Source organism: Gymnoscopelus microlampas, assembly GCF_963454915.1.
Source record: "Gymnoscopelus microlampas genome assembly, chromosome: 9".
NCBI lineage: Eukaryota > Metazoa > Chordata > Actinopteri > Myctophiformes > Myctophidae > Gymnoscopelus > Gymnoscopelus microlampas.
The window spans coordinates 45,230,417-45,253,488 of NC_139946.1; the positions used below are offsets into that span (position 1 = coordinate 45,230,417).

Sequence of the window (23,072 nt, forward strand, 5' to 3'; positions counted from 1 at the left end):
GTGACAATTAACTCATTGAGTGCCAGGATTGCCAGAATTATTTCAGAATTGATTCTGAAAAGTGCCAGAGTTTTTTTCACAGAAAACAAAAAGTGCTTAGGAAGCGAGATACAGCCTTTTTCAGTTCTAAGTTAAACAAGGAGTGGATGGAGGTGCACATCTTCAGATGATGATATCTTGGGTTCTGAACATGTTTTTCCCCACTATTTTTTCAAAAACACGTGAAACACTTTAATGGCACCCAGCGCCATAGCGGTAAAAACACGTTAATGGCACTCAGTGAGTTAAAGTACTTTTAAAAAAATCCTAATTCTCAAATAACATAAGAAAGAGGCAAACATTGTGAAAATAGCTGATCTACAAGCTCACAAATTATATACAATTCCAAGTGCTTGTCAGTGTGGGGGGTCCCCTGTTCAGATGTGATTGTTTTGGGGGGGTCCCCAGTTCAAATATGATAATTTTGGGGGGGTCATGGCCTGAAAAGGTTATGGAACAGTGTTTCTCAACCTTTTTCCTGTTGAGAACTAGATCAACTCTTGTAGACTGTTTATATTGTATTTAATTGTAATACAGTATATTTTTGATATGTGCATTTGAGTGCCAAAAAATTAATGTAACATGTATGTAAATATACACATGTACTTTGCACAGTGCTGCTGGCAGTCTTTGTCTGCGTCTACACAGGCGTGCCTTCTGGTTAAACATGTAAAGCCACTCTCCACTGCTCCGGTGAAAGTAGATTTGCTTTGTGCTGGGGCAGTGTTGTTGCTGCTCTGCCATCATTATCATTATTATAGTGTTTTGGTCATACTGATCATTTGGGCATGGGATTCTCCAATCCTGTGTTGAAGGTTAGGTCACACACCAAAAAAGAAGGGGAAAAAACACTCATGAAACAAAATAAGTCCAGAATAAACTGGTTGTTACAGTCTGCTTCGTAGTAAAATACACATTTGTACACAGCTACACACACGCGCGCGCACACACACACACACACACACACACACACACACACACACACACACACACACACACACACACACACACACACACACACACACACACACACACACACACACACACACACACACACAGACACAAGTCCTCCTCTCTGTGTCTCTCTCTCTCTCTCTCTCTCTCTCTCTCTCACACACACAAACCTGACAGATAGAAAGTGTCAGTGACGTCAAAGATTGAATGACGGAGAATTTGAAGCATCAAGGTTTACACATAGTTACACACATTTCATGGCACATTTTCAGGCAGGTACTGGACGCTAAGAATAGCTTAACACCACCCCAACCACTCCTCTACTAGACTATTATCATTATCTGTCAGTGGCGTCAGCTCACCCTCAGGAAACAAACTTGACAGGTCTGACATGTTGAATTTGTCATGTGGAGACGTACATCTTATTAACCCATTAACTCATTCACTGCCACTGACGTAATAAACGTAATTATTCCCGTTTACCAATTCTGCCACTGACGTAAAAAACGTAATTTTAATTAAAAAAAAAAAAAATTAAAATCCCAAAGACCAAGGAGATATGATTTTTCGAAGATCTAGACTCCCATCCACTTCCTTGTTAACTTAAAACTTAAAAATTCTGTATCTCGGCTCCTGAGTACTTTTTTTTTTCAATTAGAAATCTCTGGCAGTGGGCAAACGCGGCCAGCAATAATTCAGGCAGTGAATGAGTTAAGACCTAGCGCATCTGTGTCATTTTTAGATTTGAGCTAAAAAGCATTATTTTACACTTTGGCTATTTTTGAAAAATCTTGACAATCTGAGCAAATCTCGATTTATGTTTTAAAGCGAACATTTCTAACTCTAATCTTTGCTTTTGGGGGTCCCTGGATCAAAATATTTTGAGATGGTGGTCCGTGGCCAAATACATATAATTTCGGGGGTTGACAATTATGAAAAAGTGTACCGCTGATATAGTAACATACGTTTTTTAGAAAACTGTTGGGATTTAGAAGACGTTTTTTGAATCGGCTTCAGGTCTTAATGGGGTAAGATATTTAAGACTATTGAGTCAAGATGTGTATTACGATTTTAAGCCAATAGACATATTCAGCAAAACTGTGTCTGTGTGCATGATAATGATGCTAATTAATTGATTTATACGGCACATTCCCAGACATACGTAGTCACAAAGTGCTTTACAGGGCAAGATAAAAGGAACAACATGATAATCATTGGAGATAAACTACAACAAAAGATCAATGAATAAACACACAGGAGGCACAAAATGTAAAATAGACCCATACAGATATAATCAATGAAACCAAAGTGGCAAGAACAGGCCTTAGCATAGAGATGGGTTTTCAGAAGAGGTTTAAAAGATGACACTGATTTTGGTCGTCTTAGGTCAACAGGTAGGGCGTTCCACATCTTAGGGGCCCGGACTGTAAAAGCCTGGCCCCCCCTTGTGATGAGCTGGGGTGTGGGACCTTTTCTCCTCTGGTGTGGCACTGCAACCATGCTCCTTGTAAGATTAGGCAATGGACACTGTTTGCTGATCCTTAACAAAAACAAACACACACACTGGTTTCAGACTGCGCTTCGTTCTGCTAGCTAGCTAACACAAAGAACAACTGTTTGGCTTGCCTATTGGGCTAACAAACAAATGATCTAAATAAAGAACACTGGCTGTTCCTCCCTGGCTGTACTGTAGTGTATTGGGGAGAGCTTGCAAAAACATGTCTTGTGAGGTAACCAGTGACCTTTGACCACCACATTTTAATCAGTTCATCCTTTACGTTTGTGCCAGATATAATGAAATTACCTCCAGGCGTATCCGAGATTATGCATTCATTAGAATGAGACGGATTCAAGGTCACAGTGAAGTTGACTTTCGATGGTTAAAATCTAATCGGTTCAAGTGGACATTTATTCTAAATTTGAAGAAATTCCCTCAAGGTTTCTCTTAAGATATCCGGCTTAAGTAGTAGGACGTGCATGCGGATAACCCGAAAACATTATGCCTCCGGCCACGGCTGTCACAGGCAGAGTTATAAAAAAACAGGTGATTTGGAGGCACGTGTGTGTGTGTGTGTGTGTGTGTGTGTGAGAGAGATGGGCAGAGAGCAAGACTTACTGGCACTTCACAGAGGCAATTATATTATTAACCCATTTCTATTAAAAGTACATCATAATTGATAAGATGACAGATCCTTTCATTTGTAATGGTTGATATACAGTAGCTCCTCTAGTGAGTTTAGTGCAAGAGGTAGAGAGAGAGAGAGAGAGACACACTGCACTCACTTAAGGCAAAAGAACATCACGTTCAATGTCAATGTTGCAGACAAACAAAACACTTGTAAAACCCCGCCCACTGCAGGAGCGTGTTGAACTGCTCAAAGAGCTGCATTCATTACAGAGTAAGTCACCTTATAGTGAGGGGTATTAACACCGACATCTACCAACGTAGTCTGTAATATTCAAGACAAGTCAGCTGAGTGTGTTTAAGCCTTGAAACTAACTGTACGGAAATTACAAAAGGGGGCAAAGATCCAAATTACCTTTTTATAAGGGACCATTTGCTACCTTTTGGATTCCACCAGCCGATATAAATCAGCTGTAACAGTAGCGTTCTGATTAGAGATAATTAGGTAACAGCCTCAGGCAGGTGAAGAGAAGAGAGGAGAGAATTAAAAAGCACATTTCCTTTCAACTTGGAAATCTGAAACTAATCCCTTTAGCCCCAAGAAAGAGAGCAGGGGAGATGGAGGCAATGAGATACAGGGGGAGGGGGGAATACCCCTAATCAAAAGGCAGATGGTGGGAAAGAAGATAGGGTTTTATTCAGTTTTTTTTAGGTATACGTGGTAACAGCATCAGCAGTAAGAGCTTAACCCATTAAGACCGGGAACGCATCTCTGTCGCATTTTTAGATTTTTTGGGGCTTTTAAAAAAACTCCAGATCTACAAGCTTATGGCGCAGCACCTAGTGCCGTGCTATGAGCTTGTAGATCTGCTATTTTTGAAAAATCTTGAACATTTTGTGCAAATCTTTGAATATATGGTTTTTTTTAATTTAGAGCGAACATTTGTAACTCAAATGTCTTCTAAATCAGTTATCACTAAAACAGTTTTCTGAAAAAACGTATGTTTCTATATCAGTGGATCTCAAACCTTTCTCATGTCAAGGACCCCCAAAATGATATGTATTTGTCCACGGACCCCCATCTCAAAATATGTTGTTCCAGGGACCCCCCAGAAGCAAAGATGTTAAAGTTAAAAATGTTCGCTTAAAAAAAAAATATATATATATACACATTCAAAGATTTGAGTTTTCAAAAATAGCAGATCTACAAGCTCATAGCTATTTTTGAATAGCCAAAGACATCTTAAAATGACACAAATTATGCTTTCCCGGTCTTAAAGGGTTAATAGCTGGGGAAGCAGAATACTTGAGCTGCAAACATAATAGCTATTACAGGTAGCAATCCATTCAAGGGAACAACAAAAGGTGTGGAAAGGTTAAACGCTCTATATTCAGATAGTGATCATTGCTATTAGAGCAGCAGAAAACCAAAGCATATTCAACCCACATCTGTTGCCAGAACAACCAGTTTCTTCCAAATCCAGCTCTCAGATTCATCTGTGAGGCCAAAAAAGGTTTGGCCACCCGACCGCAGTGTTTTTATCCATCCTGGCCGGAGGCACATACTTTACAACAGATAAAATGTACACAGGGACCCCCTCCAGTGTTAATTTACCGGTGTTCATTTAAGTCTGAGAGAATGCAAACTCTTCCGAGTTACAAAAACTCCCAAAACGTCTCGTTTAAGAGCCTCCCGTTTGTTGCTATTGCACATAATTCTTGCTTCTTAACGATATTGTTTATGAGCAGCAAAATGTGTTCATTTTGTGTGTTTGTGTATTGTCTCCTGTTTTGCTGGTTCTCGGTCGGTTTAGGAGCTGGATGAATGAAGTCAAGTGGCCGTCTTCGAAGTCATCTTCACGCCAGTCGTGACCGTACTTATTTTTCTCCCTTTCTTTATAAAAAAGAAATTGAAAAATTAAGTTGCCTATGCACGACCCAACCGTCACCTAATGGGATCGCGACCCATAGTTTGAGAACCACTGCTATAGAGTGTGTGTTCAGTCTCCCCATCAATCCGTCACTTTAATAAACAGAAAATAAATGTTCAGGAGGGTTGCCAAATTTCATCCAATCAGGAGAGAGTAGGCTACTCATTTATCAGCTTCAATTTTTGATAGGGTTCATGTTTCAATTTTGTCTGCTCATTTCTTTGTGTCATCACTTCCGTTCTGTCTTGTTTATCCTGTATCCTGTATGAGTTCTCTCTCTTGACTGGACAAAATTGGCATCCGACCTGAAAACATAATATTGTATTTACTAAGAGCTGGAGAGACAGGGAGACAGCTGTTACTGAACAAACACTGAGCTATTTAACACTTATTTTAACGAAGAAGAAAATTACTTTTTGAGCCTTTAACCCATTAAGGCCTGAGGCCGATTCTGCAAAGGAATGTCTTCAGTATCAGTTTTCCGAAAATACTATATGTTTCTATATCAGATGTGCTCAAACTTTTTCATGTCAAGGACCCCCAAAATGATATGTGGACCTGAAAAAATGAATATTTTGTTCCTGGGACCCCACAGAAGCAAAGATTTGAGTAACAAATGTTCGCTATGAAAATATATATATATTCAAAGACTTGCACACATTTTCACGATTTTTCAACCAAAATATATCTAAAAATGACACGGATGTGTTCCAGGTCCTAATGGGTTAATTAGTGTAATTGGTAACATGTGTGAAGGAAGTAACATTACATAACTATTTATGTCAATATGGCTGCCATGAAAAAAGGTCTATTGTGTTAAACACAATAGACACAGGACGGGGAATCAAACCCAGGCCGCGGTGTTGGGCGAGTCCTTTACCTCTGCGCCCTTGGACCTTGTTTGCCCCATTTCAAAGTATTCTTAATGTAATACTAAACCTGAAACTGCTATGGAGACTCCTGGTAGGCATTATGATGTAATAATACCATTGAAAACGGCTGCAATAAGGGAGGAAGTGTCCAACTTTTTAGATCTTACAGTGAAATGTCCCTACAACAACACATCCTATCTTGTTAGTCAGGTGGCTCCTGAGGCCATTGTCCTAGCCCTAGTCCTGCTAGTGACGGAGCCCATTTTTTACTTTGCCCAACTTTAAGCCATTAAAGGGATAGTTCACAAAAAAAAAAGTTTTTTTTTCTATCGATTAGTCACCCCATGGAGACTTGAATTCATGGATATTTTGTATTTATTTGTTATTTTTTGGGGCTTCTATGCCTTTATTTCACAGGACAGTAGGCTGACAGGAAATGGGGAGAGAGATGAAGGGTGACACACAGCAAAGATCATCGGGACCGGGAGTCGAACCTGCGACACATTGTTAAACTGGATTACCAGCGTATGTGCTATGCGCCTGGAACGCTAGGCCAGTGGGCGCCCAGATATATATTTTTTTGTCTTCATTCCTAAGCCAATAATGTGATGACCAGTGGACCGGTAGGCAGCGGTTCCGGTAGAATTTTCAAAAATAGCAATAGCTTGCACCGTGGCACGAAGTGACGCGCTGTGAGCTTGTATATCAGCTATTTTTTAATAGCCAACGCTAAAATGACTTTCCCGGTTTTAATGGGTTAAGCTGTTTTTGTGTAAACAGCAGAGATTGGGAGAGTTCCTGCGCATGCGCCAACAGAAGGAAACGAGCAGCGCTCCTCTCAAAAGTGTAACTATGCATACCGAGCGCATAACTCAAAAACCTGCATATAGTTTGGGTTGCGCACTGTTGTGCTCTGTTTTAATTCCTGAAATTGTGTCTTTGGAGAAACCTGACTTGTGTTAGGGATGTTCCCAGCGTTTTTTTTCACTGACGTGTACACTTCATTTTTAAAACTATTTATTAGAATATTCGAAAATTAATTAATTTATTATATTATTAATATTAACACCCAGAAAATAGCCCAATCTGAGCACATTTCGATTTATAAGGCCAATTATCATTTGAAAAAAATATTAAGAGTATATGAAAGCCATTTAAAATGTTTATACTATTGGAATCTTACACACCTGCTCCCAAATAATGAATTACCTCATTCCAGTGTGCTGTGCAAACGCCTAGTCAGTGTCCCCATGCAGGAAGGCTTTCCTCAACCTTCTTCTTGGTTTCATGGTCGGGTCAACATGTGAGGTATATTCTGCTCTTCTGCAGAGGAGAAGTGGCTGACTCAGCCAGATGAATTATACATCCAGAGGGCTCTCTCCGCTCTAGAGCTGCTCAGTGATGACTTATCTCTTTCTTAACTCTTTAAGACCGGGAACGCATCTGTGTGTCATTTTTAGATTGTGTTGGGCTATTCAAAAATAGCAGATCTACAAGCTCTATGAGCTTGTAGATCTGCTATTTTTGAAAAATCATGAAAAGTTGTTCAAATATTTGAATGTTTTTCTTTTTTTTTTGCGGTATTTGTAACTCAAATCTTTGCTTCTGGGGGTTCCTGGAACAAAATATTTTACAAATGAGCTTGTAGATCTGCTATTTTTGAATAGCCAAAAGAAATCGAAAAATGTCACACGGATGCGTTCCCGGTCTTAATGGGTTAACATGGAATAGGATATTTCCCACGGATGACTCGCTGCTTTGTCTCTTTGTGGAACTACACCTACTGTGGCTCTTCTCTGTTCCCCAGTATTCATAGTGTGTGTGTGCGTGTGTGTCTGTGTGTGTGTGTGTGTGCGCGTGTGTGTGTGCGCGCGCGCTTTCAGACCCACTACTCCGTTGCAGAGACAGCAGTGTGTCAGTCAGTGTCCAGACTGGAGGCTCTCACGGCTGTGGTGGAGTGTCAACAACCTGAGGCCGACCTCTACAGGTAGACAAAACACACACACACACACACACACACACACGTCTTTGAATTCAACTAAATCAGGAGTCTTGATTGATTTAATAGGAGGCCAAGCAGTTAGTATATCGTTAGTATCTCCCTATTCTTTTTGTGCTGTTTTTTTTTCCTCATAAATGAATGCCCTACTTGATCATACTACAGTGTCACACAAAAGTATGGAAAGAAGCAGATCCACAGAATAGAGTTCATGGGGTAAATGGCTCCCAAGTCCACCATGTCGACCCACTACTCGCCACTCCACTTCACTCCCACACTTCTACCCGTCATTGTCAGCTGATGACAAATGTATTTTTAACCAGAACCTTTTTTTTTTCCATCACCCAGCTCGCTCTCTCTCTCTCTCTCTCTCTCTCTCTCTCTCAAACATACGTTAACATTGCAAAAGTGGAACAATCAAAACAAAATAATATATGTACAATTAAAAGGCAATAGAAATGATGGGTACACACAGAGCTGTTACATTGCAACTGAGAGAAGTGAGTCTAACTTCCAAAACCATACTGTAGGAGTTGTGCATTTGCTGTCGGAAATAGTTAGCCTATATATCCACATAGGAGAGGTTAGCTAGGGATAAGCTTTTGCAAAAGTTATGCTCAAATTGCAAAGCAGCTGCTTTTTAAAAGTTTTAAATTGCTCTGTTTGTATGTACAGTCTCTCTCTCTCTCTCTTAAAAAAAATGTGACAAGTGTTGCCAAAGCACAATTATGACATAAACAATATACAATCAATGAAATGACATAAATAAAGGAGATGGTGCGGTAAGTAAAACATGGTACTGTATACATCTGTGTCCTACTGGTTGTCCCTTTTCTTGTGACAGGAATCGACATATTTTGCAGCTAAAACTGCACAGTCTTTCTGTTCCCCCAGAAGGATTGGTCATTTCTCCCTTTCTGTCATACTTAGGAACTCTGGGCAGTTTATTTCAAATTTTGGAAAATAACTCTTTACATTGCGTTAGGAAGTGTAATTCTGTCTCTACAGCAGTGTTGATTTCGTCGACTAAAACTATGACGAAAAATGTTCGTCAACTACCTTTTTTCACTGACGAAAACTAAATAATAACTAAATAAAAACTAGGCTATGATGACTAAAACTATGACTAAATATATTGACAATTTCGTCAATAAATAAAAACTAGACTAAAATGTTAGTGAGGGACTAGTGGAGAAGAGATCCAGTAGAACTAAAAGACAAGTCGTTTTATGTGTGGTTGCGCTCGGGTGTTGCGCTCTGAAAATAGCAGATCTACAAGCGTTGTGAGCTTGTAGATCGGCTATTTTCAGCATGCAACCAAGTGTAAAATCAGCCATTATAACGCCATCACGGCCATTATAGTCGACTAAATCAACTGTAGTTTTAGTCGACTATAATCATATTTAAGGCCTTTGCAGACAGGGTGGGATTTTCCGCACGGAAAAAACGGACAATATCATTTTTTGGGGCGGTGTAACCGCCCCCTATAAGTGAGGTTTGGACACTGACCAATCCTGCACCGTGATTGGCCAATAGTCTACAACGCAGTCTACAACCCTAACCCTTCCACAGTCAATGCAAATCTATACTTTTGCAAAGTCACATTACAGCTAGTGTCATCACCACTAGCTGTAATGTGATTGGCTGACTTTGCAAATTCAGGGCTGTGATTGGCTAGCGAAACACATGACACATGTGCAGCCCTATGAATAGCAGTATGGACTTAAAAAAAACATTTTTATGTTTTTAAACTTTTTTTTAAAGTGAATCACTTCCATCACTGTGATGACCACTGTGACCACACCGCCCACTTCACACTGGGTGTGATTTTTAAATGAACACATGGTTCTCAATGACCTCATGCACACCCTGTGCGGCAATGCGATGCGGCGAGGCGATGCGTTTTTTTTTTCAATCGAACCCAGTTCGATTTGAGCGTGTTTTCGCATGCGGTAAAAACTGATTGACTAATCGCACCCTGTGTGCAAAGGCCTTTAGTCGACTAAAACTAGACAAAAATTAAAACATTTCAAGTGACAAAAATATGACTAAAACTAAATGGAATTTTATTCAAAAGACTATGACTAAAACTAAATCAAAATTTGCCGTCAAAATCAACACTGCTCTACAGCCCCTTCATCACAATGACAGAACAGCCTCTCCTCTTTGTCTGTGTCTGCCCTTCTCTATTGCCAAACTATGATCACTCAGTCTGTACATTGTCAATGTCTCTCTCTCTCTCTCCGTCTCTGTCTCTCACTGTCTCACACACACCCATGATGTTTGTCTCTTCCGTCTTCATTTCACTCCTACCTCCTATCTTCTAACTGTCCTTCTCCATCCATTGCTGTCTCCTCACGTTCACTCAGCAGAAATGCTTCCTGTGTTTTTCCAGGTTCATCGGGCGGATCACCGTGACCCACCAAGGGGAGGAGATTGTCAGGTGAGACCCAGAATCATCGGCAACAACAGACAAGCTACAGCATTGGTTCTCAAAGTGGGGTCCGGGGACCCCCAGGGGTCCTTGAGGGAGTTAAATTATAGATAGTTAGGAACCAAATTGACCCTTATGGGTCTGTAACTCTGAGAGTGTACAAATGGAATTCCATTTGTACACTCTAAGGATTAAATTAACATTAACATTAAATTAACATTCATTTTACAATATAAATTGGGGTCCCAGAGATAAATGCCATTAAATGGTGGTCCGTAGCCTAATGCATGTCAAACTGGGGGTCCTTGAAATTAAAATGGTTGAAAATCACTGCTAGAGCTGTAAAAATCTTCTCTTATGGGGCTCCTTGGCATATTTTTTCAAATGGGGGTCCGCGGGCTAATAAGTCTCTATTTGAGGGTCCTTGACATGAAAAAGTTTGAGAACCACTGAGCTACAGTATACCACAACTAGAGAACATTCACATTATGCTCTGGGTGTATATTGTATCAAGACGGGTGACAAATCAAAGGGAGACACCAACATACTGCAAAGGGTCTTAAGGCCACCACAAGCTGCCAGAACAGCTTCAGTTCACCTTGGCCTAGACTCTACACAGGATACAGGAGGGAAGCAGCGTGCTACTGTACGTGATCGCAATAAAAACACAGCGTTCTCTCCCTTGTAATTGTCTCCGCCAGGAGACTCTATGTTTTCGTTCTCATCCTTCCGTGTGTCCACCAAGCTAACATTGGTCAAGCTTCACGTGACACGTGACAATATGTTGAAAGGGTGTGCTTTGATTGGCTAGCGAGACGCATGATGAAATAGAGACCTATAAATAGGTGTGTCACTTCAAAAGATCATTTATATCTTTTGAAGTGAGGTAAGACAGGATTAATCAGGAACAGTACTGGTGGAGACCTGTGCTCCGAGGAGCACATTTTCTAGTTCGACAATGTTGTTGTTCATTGGAGTTGAGATCTGCAGACTATGCCATCATAGCATATGATTCACATCCTTTTCATACTCATCAAACCATTCAGTGACCCTGATGGGGAGCATTGTCATCTTGGTAGAGACTTGTATTGATTTGCAATGACCCCTTCCATCTACAGTAAGTGGACCCAAACCTTACCATTGCCCCCCACAGATAACAGAGCCACCGGACCCCGTCAATGCCAGGGTGCAGCATTCAGGCCTGTACTGTTCTCTTGGTGTCTGTCTGCCACCATTTCACTTACCTACTTGTGGAGAATACAGTATGGTGAAGGATGATAGCCTGGCTCCAGCCCATAAAATCGCTAGCCTCGCATTCAGGGTCTGGTGACGGTGTAGAAGGCGGGGTTTTCTCGGTTGAAAATCTAACCGGCAGCCTGGGATTGGGTTAATCCAGTATGAATCAATCGCTAAAGAGTCCCACTTTGGCCACGCCCCCACCTCAGAAAACGGCTGCACTGAGAGGGCTTTAAGACTGAATAATGGAGTGAAACCAAATGAAAATTCAGGCTGAGTGTCAGGCTAGAAGGATGACTCATCCGACCACATCTCTGTAGATCAGGGCCTATTGTTTTTGCACCACTGAACTCTGTGTTGTGTTCACATGTTCATTTGTCTCTGAATATGCAATGTAACTCTTATTATGACATCACTCTTATCTCTACGTGGTTGTCGATGAACTGTTCATCGACAACACAGTCTGATCACATCCTGCATTAACCCATTAACTCATTCACTGCCACTGACGGAAAAAAACATATTTTTTTCCAATTACCAAATCTTTGAATACATATTTTTTAAAACGAACATTTTTAACTCTGTTACAACTTCTGGGGGTCCCTGGAACAAAATATTTTGAGATGGGGGTCCACGGCCAGATACATATAAAAAAAACCTGTTAGGATTTAGAAGACATCTTGTAGAATCCCCAGAAGCAAAGATATGGGTTACAAATGTTGGCTTTAAATATATATACATATTCAAAGATTTACACAATATTTTCACGATTAAAAAAAATAAATAGCCCAAAGAAATTAAAAAAAATGACAGAGATCCGTTCCCGGTCTGAATGGGTTAACATTCTCAGTCACCCTGGATGAGGTTGCTCTTTTGTTTGTCGTTACATATCGCACTAATGCATGAGCATCACGGTCAGTTAAATGTGCACTTCCAACCGTAATTTCCAACCCATTTACTGATGATGTCTTTCCTATATTTCAAATGCAGATGTCACTTCAGTCACTGTTCCTCTTGAATCCAGTTCATCCATGCTCCATTAATGAACCCTCTTAGATCACTTCGATCTTTTTGTCTGGCCATCTTAAATCGAGGTCAACTGGGCCTGCTTAGAATTTGTATACATGCTACAGAGCATGATAGGATGTTAATGACATGTCTTTAACCCATTAAGACTTGAGGCCGATTCTACAAAATGTCTTCTAAATCCTAACAGTTTTTTGAAAAAACCTATGTTGCTATATCAGTGGTGATCAAAGTTTTTCATGTCAAGGACCCCCAAAGTGTATATGTATTTGGCCGCGGAACCCCATCTCAAAATATTTTGTTCCAGGGACCCCCCAGAAGCAAAGATTTGAGTTACACATGTTCGCTTTAAAAATATATATATTCAAAGATTTGCGCACATTTTCATGATTTTTCAAAAATAGCAGATCTACAAGTTCATGAGCTTGTAAATCTGCTATTTTTGAATAGCCGAAGACATCTTAAAATGACATAGATGCGTCCCCGGTCTCAATGGGTTAATTAACAAGACTAATATTGTGTGCGCGTGCTCGACATTCAGTCATATGAAAGCCACACCATTCAGTCATATGAAAGTATATCATGAATATGCATATTTACATTAAGTGTGTGTCTGCCTTTATCTGTGTTTCTATTAGACCACTGGGACCGGAGAATTTGTTGCTGCGAGGAGCAAGATTGAAAAACACCAAAGAGATTTTCGGTGAGTTCATGATATAAATGCCAGAATGAATGGGGCTCCTGAAACCAAATGTCCAGCGTTCACTTTCCTCACTAAACCTAGAATGGACCAATCATTACCAGGCTTATATCTGAATACTAAAGCTCTGCACATTACCAAGGGTGTTTTGCTAGGCACATGCATACACCAGAGGGCATTATCTTTACTAGAGGTAAAGAAAAACTCTATCTAGAGCAGGGGTGGGCAACTTTGTTGATGGAGAGGGCCACTATATTTTTCACACTCACTCCAGAGGGCCACATTGCATATACTGTCGGGCAGAAACCTCTTATCTCCGTATTTTTACTTTTTTTGTAGATTAATGCCGTACTTCGCCATTCTATGTCACACAAAAGTAGCAAAAATAGCCGATCTACAAGCTCAAAACGTGCCGCGAAGCAACGCGTTCTGAGCTTGTATTTTTTCTATTTTTTTTTATTGGAATACTGATTTTTTTTGTTGTGCTATTTTTTAATTGGAATTTGAAAAGTAACATTTGTATTTAATGTCAAATGTATTTAGTATTTAATAGAATTGTAATACTAGTCATTAAGCTACTAATATATACTGTACGGAAGTAATTAAAGCGGGTCATGTTTGCATGTTTGGAATTGTAACAGCTGAAATCAATAATACTAGACCATACCCGGTCGACGCATCCGTGGGGGGATATGCGCACATCATCTGGCAACCCGGGAGGCAGTTCGTCCCATAGCTGGGCAGCCCCGTAACCATGGCGACATTCTTTGACACAAAAGCGCTAATAAGAAGCTGAGATTTGATGAATTTGAAAAACGGGCTTCACAGTTAAGTTCAGATGGTAATGGTCGATGGCTGTGTGCAAAATCAGAGCAATTGGTCCAGCCACTGAGGAGAACCGGGTAGCTTCACCTACCTACTCCCACTACAGACACCACTACAAACGGACAGAGGTTACTAGAATTATAGTAGGATATCAGTATTCCGATATTAACCTGTGGGTCTAGAGTTTGGGCATCTACTCTGCCCTCACCTACGTTGCACGATCCGACCAATATATCCATATATGGAGTTATCTATATCTGTCAGTCCATGGTCCGCCGGCCCAATTTTAATACAGGATGCAACATCAGCATATTGACAATGCAAGATGTTGTACTGTTGTTTTGTTGAAATTATTAAGAAGATGGGCAAGACACTCTTGATGAAAATAAGTAAACCATAAATAAATTAATTCAAAAGTCTTCTAATGCTGTGCGACAAAGGGTACTATGGTAAAATCCACCATTTAAAGGCATTAAAATGACACCAGGTGAGCCAGGTCTAGCCTTTTGCTACTGACACACATTCCAAACGTCAAAATAGCAACAACAAAAACAAAAAAGAAGCCAGTCTGTGAAAGCACATTAAATTACTTATGACCGTTGCAACTTCTCCATTGACTCTCAACCCCGTGGGGTGTACAAATAGCTGTTTGGAGCCATTTGACATTGCCTTTTTGCCTGTTAGCAAGACACTAGAAATGGGAGCTCTGCATTTCTGCTGACAGCTGACACTGGGGATAATATTCTACACAGGTCTGAGTACTACAGGTATGTGAGTGGCTCATTACAGTATATATTTTCCTCTTACACTCACAAGTCCCTACTCCGTTTTTTGACTTCAAACGAAGCCCACGAGATCCGCATTGGCTTAAGACAAGTGCTGTAAGACACAGGATTAAGGGAGAACGGAACACTCAGCCGTATTATCTCCATCCAGTAATATTGCTTATGTTTATGGTGACTGGTGCCCATGCTTAAAGGCTGTTCTTTTGCAGGTGTGGCTGTTTATACGGGGATGGAATCCAAGATGGCCCTTAACTACAAGTGCAAGTCCCAGAAACGCTCTGCAGTGGAGAAGTGAGCCCTCCCTCTCTCACTCTCTCTCTTGCTCTCTCTCTCTCTCTGTGTATCTTTTAATCTTTCTTTTTATGTGAATAAATTGTGGCTAAAACAAACCCCTATGATCAGCATTGAGAGGTTGATGTCAATACCCCCATGCATACTAATGGCCTCATTTCCTCCGTCAGGTCCATGAACACCTACTTAATCATTTACTTGGGCATCCTGCTGTTCGAGGCCGTCCTCAGCACCATCCTGAAGTACGCCTGGCAGTCTGAGGACGAGTACGACGAGCCCTTTTACAACCAGAAGACCGAGCAGGAGAGAAACAGCAGCAAGGTGTGGTATATCCCACCGTTTCTCCACACACAACCCATACACCCTTCTAAACCCTGCACTGGAACACTGGAGCCAATTAAGTTAGTCCTCCCTCAGGAACCCGCAGAGGGAAAATGCTGAGAGAACCAGTTAACCCATTAAGACCTGAGGCGATTCTTAAAAATGTTTTCTAAATCCTAACAGTTTTTTGAAAAAAAATCTAAAAAAAAATGTTCGAGATTTTTCAAAAATAGCAGATCTACAAGCTCGTATGAGCTTGTATATCTGCTATGACACAGATGCGTTCCAGGTATTAATGGGTTAAAATAGAGTTGTATTCACTATTCAAGGAAACATCCTCTATATCTATAAAATAGAAAAAAAAATTGCAATACATTTGAAGACACTGTAAAACCAGGGCTTCCAGAAGCATCCCAAAGTATTATTTTACCTTTTTTTTAATTAAAACGTATTTATGAATTTATTACTCTCCGCCAGGAGAGTATTGTTATCACTGCGTTTTCACTTTCTAAACATGACACACCGATTGGTCAAGCCTCACGTGACACGTGAAATACTGTGATCTGATTGGCTAGTGACGCCACCGGGCCTATATATACATGGCATCACTCTGACAGTGTCTCCGCCACTGTCAGAGTGAGGTAAGACGGGAACCAGTTCAAACAACTGTCCTCGTATCTCCACCAGAACAACCTCCTGGACTCCAACCAGTCTGGGTTCAAAGTGGGTCACTCGACAGAGACTGCCCTCCTGGCAGTGGCGGAGTCACTCCATGCCGCTAGAGCGAACTCTCTCTCCTCTGTCCTGATACTCCTGGACCTGTCTGCAGCGTTCGACACAGTGAACCATCAGATCCTCCTCTCCACCCTCGAGGGGATGGGTGTCTCAGGCTCTGCACTCTCCCTGTTTGCATCCTACCTGACGGGTCGCTCCTACCAGGTGATGCTGGGAGGGTCTGTGTCTGAACCACACAGGCTCACTACTGGGGTTCCCCAAGGCTCGGTTCTGGGTCCTCTTCTCTTCTCTCTCTACACTACATCTCTTGGTGCTGTCATCCGCTCCCATGGCTTTTCCTACCACTGCTATGCCGATGACACCCAGCTGATCCTCTCATTCCCCCCCTCTGACACACAAGTGGAGGCACGCATTGCTGCTTGTCTGGCTGACATCTCGGAGTGGATGTCGACGAACCACCTGAAGCTCAACCTGGACAAGACCGAGCTGATGTTCATCCCGGGGAAGGGCTGTCCTCACCGAGACATGGCCATCACCATTGAGAACGCTGTGGTGACGTCAACTCGGACTGCGAAGAATCTGGGTGTGACCCTGGACGATCAACTGTCGTTCTCGGCTAACATCGCATCAGTGACACGGTCCTGCAGATTCCTCCTCTACAACATCAGGAGAATTCGGCCCTTCCTCACGGAGAAGGCAGCCCAGGTGCTCATCCAGGCTCTTGTCATCTCCCGCCTGGACTACTGCAACTCCCTCCTGGCTGGCGCTCCGGCATCTGCCATCAGACCCCTGGAGCTTGTTCAGAAAGCTGCGGCTCGTCTGGTGTTCAACCGCCCCAAGTTCTCTCACACAACTATCCTTCTCCGTTCCCTGCACTGGCTCCCCGTAGCGGCTCGCATTCAGTTTAAAACCCTGGTGCTAGCCTATAGGGCAGTGAAAGGAACAGCTCCCTCTTACCTCCGGGTATTGGTCAATGCCCACAACCCTTCCCGACCACTCCGGTCGGCCACCAAGGGGCGACTGACTCCCCCGCCACTCAACGGTCCTTCTGGTCGATCGACACGGTCACGACTTTTTTCTGTTCTGGCCCCACAGTGGTGGAATGAACTTCCCACTGATGTCAGGACAGCAGAGTCACTGCCCATCTTTCGCCGCAGGCTGAAAACCCACCTCTTCAGGAAACACTACCCTTCCTCTTTGCCTGGCCTACTTGTTGTTAACTAGTTTAGGAACTATTGTTGTATTGGATTGATTAGCTCGTGCTCATTTGATTTGGCTATTTTATCTCATGTGCTTGAAAGTAGATAGCTGATATATTGCACTTTTACCTTAGCGCTAGGTATACTCTTGGTTGCTTGTTTTTACAGGAAATACACTTAAGACCTCTGGTGATTAGTAGTTTCGTTCCCTACCTATGTTGAATACACTTATTGTAAGTCGCTTTGGATAAAAGCGTCTGCTAAATGACTGTAATGTAATGTAATGTAATGTAACCATGAAATGGCTGCATGGCTGATACATAATTGGCAGATAGGACAGATAGGACATTTATATAGACAGGAGGGATATGACATAGGACACTTATACAGACAGGAGGGATAGGACACTCACACAGACAGAACGGAAGAGGACACTTACCCAGACAGGTTGGATAGGACACTTACATATACAAGAGGGATAGCGACCTATAAATACATGTGTCACTGTGATAAGCCAGATTCCAATACCGAAAATCCGGCCACTAGCTCACTCCCAGACCTTCGAACCGGAAGTAGTCAAGTAGTCGCGGTCCAATTGTTCCTATCTGTCTTATTGGACAGATAGGACAGATAGGACACTTATATAGACAGGAGGGATATGACACTTACATAGACAGGACGGATAGGACAGGAGGGATAGGACACTTACACAGAATGAACGGAAGAGGACACTTACCCAGACAGGATGGATAGGACACTTACATATACAAGAGGGATAGCGACCTTCGCGACCTTCGAACCAACACAAGTCTTCTGGCGGAGAGTTGTGCTCCGAGGAGCACTTTTTCTAGTTATTATTGCTGCTTAGGGAAATATGCTTAGGCAATCCTTTCTGTTTTCATATATCGTGATTTGTAGCCACTAAAAATCACTCATACAAGATCTGATGGCCAGGGACAGTGGGAGTAGCCAGTGTGGGTGTCATATGAGGACAGATTTACCATGCACGACTGCTTGAGGATTTATTTTACGGTAATGGAAAGTGCCTTGGTTGAGACGGAGAGTTGGAGCCCGTGGCAGACAGATGGAGACGCACAGTCTGCCACAGGCTGTCTCACACGCACACACACACACACACACACACACACACACACACACACACACACACACACACACACACACACACACACACACACACACACACACACACACAGAGATCTACTCCATTACTGAGACTTACTTTTAACCACTTGAACCCCAGCGTGCCCCCAAGTTCGGACCGGCCAGAGAGCCCAACATTTTTATGAACAGCAGCAGCAGCCCTTTTCTGTTCATTAAATATTATTGGCTATTCAGGAGGAACAACCTTTTTTCACAGTTACACTCATTCTGTTTTTAAAAGTGTCCCACTCGGCAGTTATTGACTGGATTTAACATATTAATTTGGAATGCCTTTGATGTGAGGACGAGAGGTGCGCTGATTAGACAGACTGACAGCACTGCATTTACTCTGTCATTATATACACACAGCAGTAGAAAACATTTAGCCTCCATCCCCAAAGACTGTTGAGAAGGCTGTTAAAGGGACATTTCGCCGATTTTGCACCAACCCCTATTTTTATCTAGGTCTAGGACCCATAAACATGATCCTGATGTGTTTTTGGTGTTTTATCTGTATTTTTAGATTTGTATCCATATCCTCAGAGAATATGAGTCATTTGACTCATAGTCTCTTTATCTCACCTTATTTCCTGACTACAATGTAGACCACACCCCCACGCAGCCTCCCCTCCCCACAAGGAAGGGCAGTGCCCCAAAGCATTATGGTCATTGTAGTAATGCAGCAGTCCAGTCAAACCCCAGTCAAACACACAGACTTCTATATTTTTCTGGCCATAGGGTGCAAATTTCAAATTTTGCTACTGTTATCTACTACAAATAATTATTAACATTGAGTGACTGTAAGTTCTTCAAGGGGTGAAATGCTCGTTTAACTTTATTATTTTATTTACTGTAGCTGTAGTCTCATCAGAGGCAGGCTGTGTGTCTGTGTCGCTGGCGTTTTTTGGAATGACGTCACTTACTAATACTTCTTCTCTGAGTGACGATGGATCATCCCAAAGCTGTGTTAGGGTGCCCCTTGTGGAATTTTCAAAAAAAATAATAATTTGATAATAGAACGACTTTATGCGTCCATGGCAGGCAACGTGTTAATTTGGTCTTGGTCTACACATGTCACTGTGAACCACATTATGTTTTTATGTTTCCTCTTCGTCTGCATTTTCTCCTGAGGGCCATCATCTTCCTCTTCATCATCTTTCTCTGACCCCGTTGCCATTTGCAGTTTGTTTGTTTATTATTTTGTATTTATTTATTATCATTATTATTATTTGTATTATTATTATTATTATTTTTAAAATGGGATCACAGTTTTTTTCCCTCTTTTTTAGATCTTTTTATTGTTGGTAGTCATGGCCGCCAGTTCCCACCTGATGTCATGTGGTAGTTCAGACTGCTCCACACCGTACTGAATAACCGCTAGCTTGCATAACATCTTCAGATTAGGACTTAAATCTAAGATATGCAGGTCATCAGGTTTGTTGTATCCTCCAAAGAGGATGATACGTTCTCCCACCATGCAACAGCCCATCCAAGACGTCTCACACGGGGCTTTCCCTTTGGGCTCAACCTTCTTCCATGAGAAGGTCTGTGGATTGAATTTCCACAGATCATTGATTGATTGCTTGTAGTTGCTTCCACCAAATATGTACAGCTCTCCATTGTAGGCAAAGGCTGAATGACCCACGCGTCCTTCTGGAAGAAGCTGTGGAGAAGGTGTGCTCAACCAGCAGTTGGTCTCTGTGTCAAACACACTGTTGTTGTTGTAGACGTTCCTCTGGTTCCCCCTGCCCCCAAATACAAACATCTTTGTCCCGATGATGGTGGCAGAGTGACCTGATGAAACGGGTGGTGGAGTGCCTCTGGTGTTAATTAGAGACCAGACCATTGTGGTGGTGTCCAACTTGTAGATGTCATTAGTGCGTCCAGTCAGCTGGATGTTTCCTCCATAAATATACATGACCTTCCTAAAGACACAGGCTGAGTGGTGGTACCTCCCCTCTGGATCAGTTCCGGCAATATTGGGTTTGGACCATCTGTGGTTGTCAACATCAAATGAATAAAGCACGTTACAGTAAGGATATCCCCCCCAGATGTAGACAATATCTTCTACCAGAACAGCTGTGTGGCCTCCGCGCACGCAGGGAACCTCAAGGTGATGTTCTCCTCCTCCAGTTTTCACTGTGGTCAACGTCCTCCAGCGTAAAGACAGTGTGTTGAAGATGTGGACATCGATATAATCATTGCAGTAAGGATAACAGTGATCGTAACCTCCAAAAGAGTACAGCTTGTGTCCGACTACCACAGCAGCCGGACAGGAAAGCCTAGGTCCTCCTTTCCGATGTATCGTCCAGTGAAACATTTCACACACCAGCACCACTGTGAATCAGTGCAACTAATTTACAGAAGAGGTTAGAAGGCAGGGCAACGTGTTTCTAACAGTTGCTGAATGGTGTTGTGTTGGGAAATAGAATAAAAACATTTAAAAGGACAATTATGTTGAAATGTGATGACGATGGTGTGATGTCATTCCTTGATGACTTTATATGGAATAGCTAATGACGTTACTCAAAGTGAATGGCCACTTTAGCAAAATCTATAATCTGAAATGTGCTACAAATAAGATGTGTTTTGTCAGTACTATGACACCAGTACTATGACATCAGTCATCCATATTTGGGCACATCGAGATAAAGACACACAGACAGATATGCAGAGATGTAGAAAGGCAACAACACCTTGGAAACAGAGTGTTTGTGGACTGGTAAGAGTTTGAGGCTCGATGCTCAGGAAGAGCTTCTACCCAGCAGCTGTTAAGAGTCATAAACAAGGACATGGTCAGTTCCTGTCTTTCTAGAATATCTAATCATCTTCATCTTCAACCCCCCCCCGCCCCCCCTCTAAGATATCTAAGATATACAAAGTGGCATTTTAAGATTTTTAAGCATATTTACATATATATATATACATTTACATAGATAATATCGTAAATCGCAATTATTTTGGTCACAATAATCGTGACATGAAAATGTCATATCTTCCCATCCCTACACTTGACGGCAGCTGCTCCTCAGTTGCTCCTGGGTACTAGTGTCAGTGTTGCCAGATTCTGTGAGAGAAACAAGCAACCAGGTCTAGGAAAACCAGCCCAAAAGAAGCGACTATGGGCCCACATGAGCACTTTAACATACAGTATACATCAGCTATTTGAAAATAGCCGATCTACAAGCTCACAACGCGTCACGATGCTTGTAGATCGGCTATTTTCAAATAAAATCTTGCTGGGAAATCATAATAAGCAGATCTGGCAACACTGCCTAGTGTTAAATGTGCTGCTATTGTAAAATGTAGCCTATAAAATGTAGAGCCAATCCCCGTACTGGGGGTCAACCAAGGCAAAGCATGCATATTTGCCTTGCCAAGTATGCCTTGCAAGGCATGGCAGAGATGGCTTTTTATAACCTGCTGTACAGCAGGAACCCTTAGATTTCGATGAACTGATTAATTTACTCGTTTACCTCTTAGATTTATGTTGCCTCGTCTCTCTCATATTGCTCATTCTCTCACTCTACCACCCCCCCCCCCCTTTCTCTCTCTCTCCATCCCACCAGGCTTTCTCACTGTCAAATAATAACAGTCTCCTTCTCTCTGCTCCAGAGAGGGGATAAGTAGATGAAAACAGTTAGGGGAGATGGATGGGGCACTAGATTTTGCCTGTGTGTTTTGCCTGTGTGTGTGTGTACACACACACACACACACACACACACACACACACACACACACACACACACACACACACACACACACACACACACACACACATGCAGGGTGGGCCCAGTGACTCTTTTGAGTCACAGTGATATTATGACAAGGCGTAAGAGGAAGTGCCTGTCACTGGGCTCGCCTGTCTGCCAACACCAATCAGTCAGCGAGATCTGTGGTCTCTCTCTCTGTGTGTGTGTGTGTGTGTGTGTGTGTGTGTGTGTGTGTGTGTGTGTGTGTGTGTGTGTGTGTGTGTGTGTGTGTGTGTGTGTGTGTGTGTGTGTGTGTGTGTGTGTGTGTGTGTGTGTGTGTGTGTGTGTGTGTGTGTGTGTGTGTGTGTGTGTGTATGTGTGTGTATGTGTGTGTAAAAAGACCCAACATGCCCCACTAGTTGCTACAGACGGTTTGAGTGAGTGGTAGAGTCGTGGCAGCATTACAAATTAAAACCCTCATCCTGGATTTATTATGCTGGATGGCCAGATTCCATATTCACTTGATGGCCCTATTCACTTGACTGCATGTGCGGAAAGTAATCGCAACTAATATTGTGCTCTCACATCCCACTCTCTCTCTCTCTTTCTATTACTATTTTTGTCTCTTTCTTTCTCTGTCTGTCTCTCTATCTCTCTCTGACTCTCACTCGGTGCTAGAAAAATTACTCTAATGTTTTACTTAAGTAAAAGTATCAATACTGCAATGTTGTACTGCAGTCTGTTACA

The 23,072-nt window shown here is 42.1% G+C and overlaps 1 protein-coding gene across 1 annotated transcript in view; it reads left to right on the plus strand.

Annotated features, from left to right (window-relative positions):
• atp11b (ATPase phospholipid transporting 11B) overlaps positions 1-23,072 on the plus strand; it is a 96,866-nt gene that overhangs the window by 20,441 nt on the left and 53,353 nt on the right. The window contains exons 7-11 of the mRNA XM_084066603.1: positions 7,805-7,908; positions 10,316-10,363; positions 13,255-13,319; positions 15,136-15,217; positions 15,388-15,538. Of these exons, the coding sequence (XP_083922729.1) occupies positions 7,805-7,908; positions 10,316-10,363; positions 13,255-13,319; positions 15,136-15,217; positions 15,388-15,538 (450 nt within the window). The remainder of the gene's footprint in view (positions 1-7,804; positions 7,909-10,315; positions 10,364-13,254; positions 13,320-15,135; positions 15,218-15,387; positions 15,539-23,072) is intronic.